We start from the raw sequence: 10,251 nt of genomic DNA, 5'->3' as shown, positions 1-10,251 counted from the left end.
TACCCCAGGGTCTCCCGCCCTGTGTTCATCTCTATGGAGGGCCTGCCTTGGCGCTGGGTGGGGAGGGGCCTGATCCCCCACCGGTGTGGGAAGGGGGGACGACAGGCTGACCACTCCAGCTAGGAGGAGGTCTGCTGATGGAGGTAACGCTAGGCTGATGGAGGAGGAGCTGCGAGCGGGCGGCGTGGGGGAGGGGCGAGACATCCCTCTCGGCTTCGGGGGCGGAGCCTGGCCGGAGGTGGCGCGTGGGGCTCAGCCCAATTTTCCGGGTGAGGCTCGAGGGGCTGCCGCGGAGGCGGGGCCTAGAGCACAGAGCCTCGCTCTCCGCCAGAACCCGGCGAGAGATCCCGCCGCAGCCTGAGCCGCCGGGAGAAGGAGCTGGCGCGCAGGCCCTGCCCGAGCCGAGCTGAGTCGAGCTCGCCGTCTGACACCGGCCGCACCGCAGGCCGGCGCGTCAGCCCGCCGCGGGGTCTGGGCACTGTCGGAGGTAGCGAGCCCGACCACCGGGACCACCGGCACCACCGGGCGCGGGAGCCCGGATCGCCCTTGCAGGCCTGTCCTGAGCACGCTGGAGGACCTGGGGTTTGGACTGAATAGAAAAGGGATGGAGAATTCCATGTAAGCATAACGTGGGCGCTAGGAGGGGAGAAGAGTGGAGACTTTGCCTGGCACGGGGCAGAGGTGCCCGGCGCTTACTAGGCCAGGCTTCAGCACCAGGGAGCCTGGCATCCCAGCAGAAGCGACCTAGGCTCTGCCCTGCCTGAGCCGGGGACACAGCATAGCTCTTGGACCTCGGCTGCCGCAGGCCGGGCACCAGAAACAGTGCCCTCACCTGAGACCGAGCGGGATACAAAGTGGGGCTCTCTGGTGGCCCAGAGCTGGTCGCTGGGGAGCCGGCCTCCTGCCCCGGCCCCACTGGTACGGATGTGCCGCTGCCCGCGGGAGCGCCATGACGGCAGGATGACCTCAGCTGAGGCAGTGGCGGTGGCTGGCGGTGCTCGGTGGGCGTCCCCTCAGTGGCCCCCTGACACCCCGCAGGCCCTACGGCGGCCTGGCCGGGCCTGGGTGGCTGTGGCAGCGCTGGTGTGGCTGCTGGCGGGAGCCAGCATGTCGAGCCTCAACAAGTGGATTTTCACGGTGCACGGCTTCGGGCGGCCCCTGCTGCTCTCGGCGCTGCACATGCTGGCAGCTGCGCTGGCGTGCCACCCGGGGGCACGGCGCCCCATGCCCGGCCGCACCCGCCGCCAAGTGCTGCTGCTCAGCCTCACCTTAGGCGCCTCGATGGCCTGCGGCAACGTGGGCCTGAGCGCTGTGCCCCTGGACCTGGCGCAGCTGGCCACCACCACCACGCCACTGATCACGCTGGCCCTGTCCGCGCTGCTGCTCGGCCGCCGCCACCACCCACTGCAGTTCGCCGCCATGGGCCCGCTCTGCCTGGGGGCCGCCTGCAGCCTGGCCGGAGAGCTCCGGACACCCCCAGCTGGCTGTGGTTTCCTGCTGGCGGCCACCTGCCTCCGTGGGCTCAAGTCCGTTCAGCAGAGTGAGTACCCAGGACACTGGTTGAGGAGGTGGGGTTCGGGGTGGGAGTGTGGCCTGGGTGGCCCTGTGAGGGGCTATGGCCATTATCCAGTTTTACAGATAAAGAAACTGAGGCGCATGGCTTGGGAAGAGTTAGGAACTGAGGCTCAGAAAGGGCCAACCGCTCAGTGAGTTCCAGGCCCCAGACTTAGGCTCTAGAGGCCCAACCAGTGTTTCGTCCAGTTGGCTGCCATAGATCTGTGGTCCATGTTTTGTCAAGCCTGGATCTCCATACCTGATCAAGGAAGTCACTATATTGTCCCCATTTGACAGGTAGAGGGGCTTGCCCTGGGCCATGTGAGCAGCGGAGGCAAGATTTGAACCCAGGCAGGCAGACTTCATGCCGTCCGAGTGATGTGGCATAAGGCTGTGGACCCGAGGGAGGCCTGATAGTGGAGACTGGAGAAAGAGAAAGAGGGCAAGGCCATGAGCTGGAATTTGGAAGTCGAGGGCTTTTGCTCAGTCTGGGAAGGGCTGGTGTTTACTGGGAGCTGCAGTGTAACTGGTCCCATGCTAGGTGTTGACCTTGAGTCGTCATGGCAACCACCACCTTCATCCCCATTTTAGAAGATGATGGAACTGAGACCCAGAGAGGTTCATGATTTGCCCACAGTCACACAGCTCCTAAGGACTGGAATCCTAGTCCATGTGGCTCTGGACCTCAGCTCTGATGAAAGGGGGTTGGGGGCTCTGGACAGAGGGTAAGGTGGAGGCTCCAGGCCTAGACCCTGCTAAATCACTCTGCCTGAGGGTGGAGACCACCTTCCTGCCTGTCCTACTGAGGGTCCTTTGAGTCACAGCCTCCACCATCTCTCTGCCTCAACCCAAGGGCGCCCACTCAGGTTGAGGAGGCTTGGGTTCCAGCCACACCTGGGCTCGTGCTTCCTGGGCAAACTTGGGCAGAAGGGGAGATCTGGATCTTGTCTGGGCCTCAGTCTCCCCATCTGTTTGGTGGAGGAGGTCAGAGCTGATAGTCCCAGGGCTTTCTTGGTCTCCCTCCCTTGCAGCTCTGAGATCCTGTGACCCAGGCCTGGGAGAGAGAAGGGGCTGCTCCAAGGGCCCTGGGCTGGGGTTAGGGCAGCCTGCAGCCAGGGAAGGTTGAAGTCAGAGCTCAGCCCTGCCTTGCAGTCATTGGAGCCAGGACCCAGAGTCCCTGTACCCATCCTCCAGGGCCCTGAGGTGGGACCAAAGCCCAGTTCTATTTTTGCCTTCAGGTTACATGAGAGCTGGGACCTGAGCTCTGGGCATGAGTCAGTGGGAAACTTGACCTTGTACCCTGCCCTGGGCAGGGCCAGAAGGCTGGGAAGGCCCCAGCCTCAAGGCTCACATCACGCCTGCTGAGGCCCAGCGCTTCTCACACAGGAGGAGCCCCAGCCTGCAGGACAGGCTATGGCCGGCCAGGCCTCGGGCACATGGACATGGGGTGGCAGGTGCCTGGCATCAGGCTGCTCCTTGGCTCTGCCAGCTCTCTCCTTGTCTCCTGCCTGCCCCTGAGGCTGGTTGGATGCTTGCTCCAGGCTCCCACAGCATCCTCTGCTTCCTCCATCAGGACTCCACATGCCTTGTATTATAGCCTCTTGTTTACCTGTCTGCCTTCCACCAGACAGGAGCTCTGAGAGGGCATGGCCTGGTTTTGAGGCAGCTCCATGTCCCCAGCACATGGTCTGGGGCCTGGCCCAGGTAAGGTACCCCTTAAATGGTGGATTTATTAATGGTCTGATGGCAGACTTGGCAGGCTGGTTAAACTTCTTGGCTCAGCGTGCTAAGGAGGGAGCTTAGGAGGCTGGAGGCCCCACCAACAGAGATGGGAGCCCAGCAGAGGTGGGGAGGAACAGACTGGAGATAAGGGGTGAGATGGGGTTTGGACAAGAAGAGGTTTCTACTGCCAGAATTTCCAGGCAAGTCATCAGGGCCAAACTTAGACTAGAGTGTGAATGGCTGACACCAGCTCCTTCCCTGAGGGCAGACTCCATGGGAGCAGAGGATGAAAGTCCAGAAAGAGGAGTGCCCAGCAGCCATGGGCAGGTCCAGCAGCTTCTCTCCTTCCTGAGCCAGTTGTGGACCTGGGGGGCTACATGGGGAGAGGAGTGATGCCACCTTCCCATTCACAGAAAGGCTGGGAAGTGGGGTGCCAGCGTGCTGAGACTTGTCCTCAGCTACATCCACCCGCATGAGGGAACAGCCTGACCCTGCCCGCTGAGCTCTCAGGCTGCTGGGGAGAAGTAGAGATCACAAGGCAGGGGAGAAGTGCTAGAGCCAAGGTGGGCATAGCTGTGGTTGGGTGGCTACTTCTAGGGGAAACCAGAGAAGGCTGCCTGGGGGAGGAGGCAGGCAGTGATGGTGACTATAATGTAATAATAGTGGCGAACACTTGCTGAGCCCTCACTGTGTGCCCACACCATGCCCAGCTCTTCATACAGCCAGAGTAGGAAGGGGTGTTCTGGGAGGGAGAAGCAGGGCTTGCGAGGGCACGGGTGTCAGCCAGCGGGGGCAGCATATGGGGGATGGTGACAGCTGCTGTGGCCAGCACTTGCTGCTGGGCACCAGGCCCTGCGCTCAGCACCTCACAGGCCCCCGTGAGGGGCATGTTGACACCTTGCCCATGCTCCCACGAGGGGACAGGCATAGAGAGAGGGCGACTTGTGTGATATCACACAGCTCGTGACGGAGCAGAGACGGGATAAGCCAGAAGCCAGCGGAATGGGGTCTAGAGAACATTTGTCCACAGGTAACTGAAGCTTGGCGTGTTCAGATGCTGAAACAAAAGTGTCTTTGGAGGAAGAGAGGTTGTTTGTTTTTTGTTTGTTTGTTTTTGGCCACACGTGTGGCATGCGGGATCTTAGTTCCCCAACCCCACGCCCCCTGCATTGGGAGCACAGAGGCTTAACCGCTGGACCTCCAGGGAAGTCCCAGGAGAGGTTGAAATGCAGGGTTTGGTGGGAGCTGGCAGAGGAGGCGTCGCTGAGGAGGCAGGATGACAGGCTGGCATTTTGGGGCCCCGGGTGGGTGGCCTCTGGCAGAGGATCCCTGCTCTTTCCCTGGACTGCAGCAGAGGGAGGCGGAGGGCTGGGTGGGATGCAGAACAGGAGCAAGGGGCAGGGGGAGAAAGTTAGGACCTTCCTGCCTGGCTGCCTCTCAGAGGGTGAAATTTGCCAAAGGTGAAGTTCACCTGAAATCCTAAACACCTTCCAGTGATCGCACCTATAACACGCAGGCCACGGGCAGCTCGTAATGGTGCTAAATTTGGAGCGGACGAACAGGAGCCATTCCAGTTATCTGTTCATTTCTAGAAATGCTTGACAGAGGGACTGTTGCCTAGAGAACAAAGCCAAAACATCAGAATGAAATCGAGAGAGAAATAAGATTTCCTATTCTAAGCATAGCCTATGAGTAAGCACCTCTGTGGCTCTTTGGAAAGTGTGTGTCAGAAAATGCATGGAGGCTCAGAGAGCCCTGGGAGGGTATGGGGAGCCATGACTCATCTCTCTCCACAAAAACTGTCTCGTTGCCTTCATGCAAGTACTATCATCTCATCTGAGCCGGGTGTGATTTTATGATGGGCACCGCTGCTTTTGTGAACCAGCTGGGTGGTAACATGAATACACACACACACAGGCACACATGCGCAAGGTGGTAGGATCCCCTCTTTCCTTGCAAAGACTAAGGTTTCCTCTGTGTCCTGGATTCATCTTGACAAGCCCCAGCGTTGGTAGCAAAAGATGCTGATTATCAGTGATAAACAGTGAGTGACAGCCGGGAGCAAACAATGACCTTCTTGTTGTTCCCTGTCATCCCAATGGTCATCTAGTGATCGAACATTTGATTCAAACGGTTTTTATTATTTCAAACTCTCTTTTTTAATCTAAAAGCCACATAGCTAGTAAGTGGCAGAACTGGCCTGCTGGTGGCCTGTCCCTACTCTGGCGTGGGAGCTGCACTGTGGGGCTGAGAGTGCGAGAAGGGCTGAAGCCAAGAAAGCTGGGTCGGGGCCGCTTGGTTCAGGGCCTTCAAAGTTGGTTAAGAGCCCAGGATGTTTTTCTCCAGGGCCTGGGGAGCCCCTGAAGAATTTTTTTTTTCATGTTTATTGATCAGTGGGACATCACAAGCAGATTATTGTTTCAGCCTGTGGGAGGAGTAGGTGATAACGCTTATTTATCTTATCTTTCTACATTTACTGAGCACTTATCTTCTAAGAGCTTTATGTACATTATCTATTTTAATCTTTACAACAACCCTGCATATTTAAGGTTTTATTATCCTCCGATTTTGCAGGTGAGGAAACCTAGGCCTATAGAGGTTAAGTGCCAGGTCACAGGTAGTCAGGAGCGGACCCGGGTCACCACGGGGGTCACCACTCAGGCAGTCTGACTCTGGATTCTTGACCTTCCCGTTACAGAGCGGGAGCCACTAATTCCACCTGAGGGGTTGGGGCAGGCAGGCTTCCTGGAGGATGGGCAGAGGAGGAGGTCGTGCCGGGTTGGCCTCGTGGGGGTTGTCTCGCGCCGGGTGCTGATGGCTGCTGTCCTGGTTGCAGGTGCCCTGCTGCAGGAGGAGAGGCTGGACGCGGTGACCCTGCTGTATGCCACCTCGCTGCCCAGCTTCTGCCTGCTGGCAGGTGCGGCCCTGGTGCTGGAGGCTGGCGTGGCACCGCTGCCCGCCCCCACCGACTCCCGCCTCTGGGCCTGTATCCTGCTCAGCTGCCTCCTGTCTGTGCTCTACAACCTGGCCAGCTTCTCCCTGCTGGCCCTCACCTCGGCTCTCACTGTTCACGTCCTGGGCAACCTCACTGTCGTGGGCAACCTCGTCCTTTCCCGGCTCCTGTTTGGCAGCCGCCTCAGCACCCTCAGCTATGTGGGCATTGCGCTCACCCTTTCAGGAATGTTCCTTTACCACAACTGCGAGTTCTTGGCTTCTTGGGCTGCCCGCCGGGCCTTCTGGCGGAGGGACCAGCCTGGCAAGGGTCTCTGAGACCTGAGGGAGCACAGGGACCACGCGGGACTGCCTCAGCCTGAATCCAGCCTTGGCCAGTGGCCATGGGAAAACGGGGAGAGTGGGCAGCTGCTGGGGCCGTTGGGGGAGGTGGGTCTTCCTGCAGGGCCACCTTGGAGGCTGGAATGGGGACTCCCAGAGAGACCCACCTCCTGTCCCTGCCTGCCTCTCCTTATCAGAGACCCCACTCACCACTGGATGGTGGGTCCAAGCCCGGCACAGTCACTGTGCTTGTCAGAGTAATTATTACGATTAGTATCAACTACTACGCTGAAAACTGCTGGCCAAACTTTGAAAACCTCACCGTGTTCTAATGATGAAGATGATGATGATGGTGATGATGATTATGATGATTCTTAGGGGTCGCACAATCCTTCCTCCAGGAAATGGGGGAGGCAGCTAGGAGGCCCAGGGAAGGGCTTCTTTGCTGCTGGGCTTCCTTAGGGAGTTGGGGTCGTCTGTGCCAACTCCAGGCAGCTGCTGTGGCCTCAGCCCTGGGCCCCCCAATTTTGGGTCTTCCGTCCTCAAATAAACTATTTTTGCTTGTACACCTGTGTCATTCCTCGGGGTGGCAGCCAAGGGCCGATGGCTGCCAGCTGCCCACAAGGAAACGAGGACCCCCTCCCTTACCAACCAGGGCCTGGCCAGGCCCCCACCCCAGCCCTCTGCTCCGGCCCCTGCACGCCATCTTCCCACAGCCCCGGGGGCATCTCCTAAAACACACGCTTTCTGTGGCTCCACACTGCTCTTGGGACAAGGTCAGAGCTTCCTGCCCCAGACCACAGGGCCCTCGGGGCCTGGCCCCACAGCTTCACCAGGCTCCTCTGCCCTCTCCCCTCTCCCCTCCTTGGGCTCCACCTTCCATCTGCACCCGCTTCCTTCAGGTACCACCCCCCCGACACCAAGCCTCCCCACCGGAGCCTCTGCACGTGCTGGTCCCCTGTCTGCTGTTCACTTCCTACATCTGCTTCTCCCTTTCTCATGGCGAAACCCTTGCCTGGGGGTGAAAACCCAAACATGCAACCCTCCTCTAAAAGAAAAACCAAAAAAGAAGCCTGAGAAAGGAAGGGCCTGGACGAGGGGCTATGCCCAGGGCTGTGGGTGCAGAGGGCAAGGAATCTGGTGGTTCCATGGAAGGAGGAGCACTGGGGGGTGGGGGCACCTGGAGGGCTGGCCGGACTCAGCTGCATCACGTCTCATCCTTCCCTTGGCTGTAAGCACTTAATTCCCGCCACCTACCTGCCTCTGCTGGGGGCCGCCTGTTAAAAACCATAAGGTCCCTGCCTGGGTTAGAGAGACCTGGGGCCTAATCCTGCTCCGCCTGCCTCACTGTGTACCTGGGGTAGGTACCTCCCCTCCCTGAGCCTCAGTTTCCATATCTACAAAATGGGCTGATGATCCCCGTGGAGAGGATTCCAGTGAGGAGCCTGGTAGGTAGGGCCCGGGGAGGAGAGAGAACGATGGGGCCAGTGGGCTTGGTCCCTATCTTGGGCTAGTCATCCACTCTCTCTGAGGCTCTAGGCTCATCTGGAAAATGGGAGGATGGGAGCTAGACCAGGCCGGGGTTGGGGTCTGGGGGGCCTGGGACTCAGGGAGGAATCATGCATTCCTTCACGTAGCCAGAATTCGTGGAGGACTGCTGTGCCAGCCAGTGCTAGACAGGGCTGCATGGAGGGTCGGACCCAGGCTGGGGGTGGGGGCAGTGAGGGCCTGGGAGGCACCCGGCCCGGGCAGGACAGGCGCAGGGTTTCCTGGCTCTGGCCTCAGCCCAGGCCCGTCTTGCGGAGGGGAAGTGGTCCTAGGCTGAGTCACTCACCACCCACACTCCCTGTGACTCAGAGATGCTACCGGCCCAGCCCTGTCCTGGTGCAGCCTGGATACCTCCGGGCTCCGCACTGAGGCTTGGCCAGACAGGACAGAGGATGAATGGCTTCAGGTGGATAGGGCCTCCTTGGTCCTCAGGACCCTTCCCCATTCAAGGAGCCCCCTGCCAATAGTAGGAGCCTCCTGCAGCGCCCTGGCCCTGGCTCCCGGGCCCCAGGGAATGCTTGGCTTTAGAGTGAGCCTCCCATCCGATCAGAGCCAGCCCCGGGCGGTTGTGGGGGCAGAGTGGGGGGACTTGGAGCTGTGCTTGACCTGGGGGCCACCCAGCATTGAGGTGATTCCCTCAGGGTCAGAGTTAAAGCCCTCCCTACCACCCCTGCCAGCAGTGGGCACAGTGAGCACTGGCCTGGCAGTCAGAAAGCCTGGGTTTGTGTCCTGGCCCCCTTTCTCGCCTGTCTGACCTGTCTGGTCTCTGCCGGCTTCACAGGGATACTCACAGGGAAGGGCTTATCAGGTGATTCCCATTGACAGCCCTCTGGACTCTGCTTCTCACTTGTTCTGTTTCCTCGGGCGAGACACTTCACCTCCCCAGCCTCCCTCCTTGTACCCAGTCCCTGCTGGGAAGCCATCTCTGGATAACAGATGTCACCTTCCTTCGGGGGGCATGTGGGGGGGGTCTCTTCCCTACACTCACCCCTGCCCTGCCCCATGCCAGGCTGGGTTGAAAGCCACAAAGCTCACCCCAGCTCCCTGCACCTCTCCAGGCAGGGCCCTGAGCACATCCCACTCTCAGAACTGCCTGCTCACCGCTGTCTCCCCAGCACCAGCACAGAGCCTGGCGTGGATGGAGTAGGCGGGAGAGAATACCAGTCAAGAGCAGTGTTTGGACCCGGGTTCAAACCCCAGCCCTGGTGTGTCTGAGCTGTGTGACTTTGGGCGGGAGTCTTCCCCTCCTGTGGCTCTGTGTGTTAAGTGGGGACAGCGGCAGAGCCTCACCCCGTCTGGCTCTGGGAGGCAGCAGGGGCTAAGGTACATGCCCAGTGCTTAGCGACAGTGCCTGAAACTTGTGGATGAAAAATTAACCAGTCGATCTAAGAAAGAAACGGAAATTTTATTCGAGCCAATTTGAGGATGATAACCCAGGATGAGCATCTCAGAAAGCTCTGAGGACTGTTCCGCCCGTTAGCAGTCCAGGCACAGTTATGTAAGTTTTTTTTAAGACAGAGGGCTGTACATCAAATGACATATTATTGACAGTTTACATAATCCAGATCTAAGCATCATCGTGGTGGGTCATGTGACCCCTTACAAGATCAGGAAGGGGTGTTATCTTTTAAGGAGTTGCCTGGATGCTGGAAGAATGTTGCTCTTTATGGTTGAGCGGGTATTCCTGCCGATGGGGGAGGTTTGGTCGATGCATAAATGCAGATACACAATGCACAGTGTGGGGAGAGAGGAGGCCAAAAGGCAGAGAAGAATTTTATATGTTTAGATTTATCCTGTCTTGCCATTAGACATGAATTTTATTTCACGAACCTAACAGGTCCTCGAGACATGTTAGCGGACTGGCTCACTACAAACGCCTCCCAGTTCCTCTCCCAAGACTTCCCCTGCTGCCCCCACCCCCAGGCTTCCCCTGCACATCGAGGGCCCCAGGGCATGCTCTTGCCCCAGCTCCCACCCCCTCACCCTGCCTTGGAGGAAGCTGGGTCTGTGCTGGGCATCCTGCCATTGTGGATTCAGAACAAAGCTTCTGCCTTGTCTCAGCCCCAGCTGCCAGGGGGCCCCTCCCAGCCTCCCCAGGGGAGCCTTGAATTGTCATTCCAGGGGGCTAGGGTAAACAAGGACTCTTGCTCCCAA

General features: G+C 59.1%; 1 protein-coding gene across 1 annotated transcript; it reads left to right on the top strand.

The window, feature by feature from the left end:
- The first annotated feature begins 174 nt into the window (after positions 1-174).
- SLC35E4 (solute carrier family 35 member E4) lies at positions 175-7,115 on the top strand. The gene is made up of 2 exons (XM_059895161.1): positions 175-1,540; positions 6,113-7,115. Exons 1-2 carry the CDS (start codon positions 925-927, stop codon positions 6,544-6,546), a joined length of 1,050 nt encoding a protein of 349 aa, XP_059751144.1. The 5' UTR covers positions 175-924; the 3' UTR covers positions 6,547-7,115.
- Positions 7,116-10,251: the final 3,136 nt, after the last annotated feature.

Source organism: Balaenoptera ricei, chromosome 14 (genome assembly GCF_028023285.1).
Source record: "Balaenoptera ricei isolate mBalRic1 chromosome 14, mBalRic1.hap2, whole genome shotgun sequence".
NCBI lineage: Eukaryota > Metazoa > Chordata > Mammalia > Artiodactyla > Balaenopteridae > Balaenoptera > Balaenoptera ricei.
Note: the sequence above shows the minus strand (reverse complement) of the source record. Positions and strands in the feature narration are given on the sequence as shown.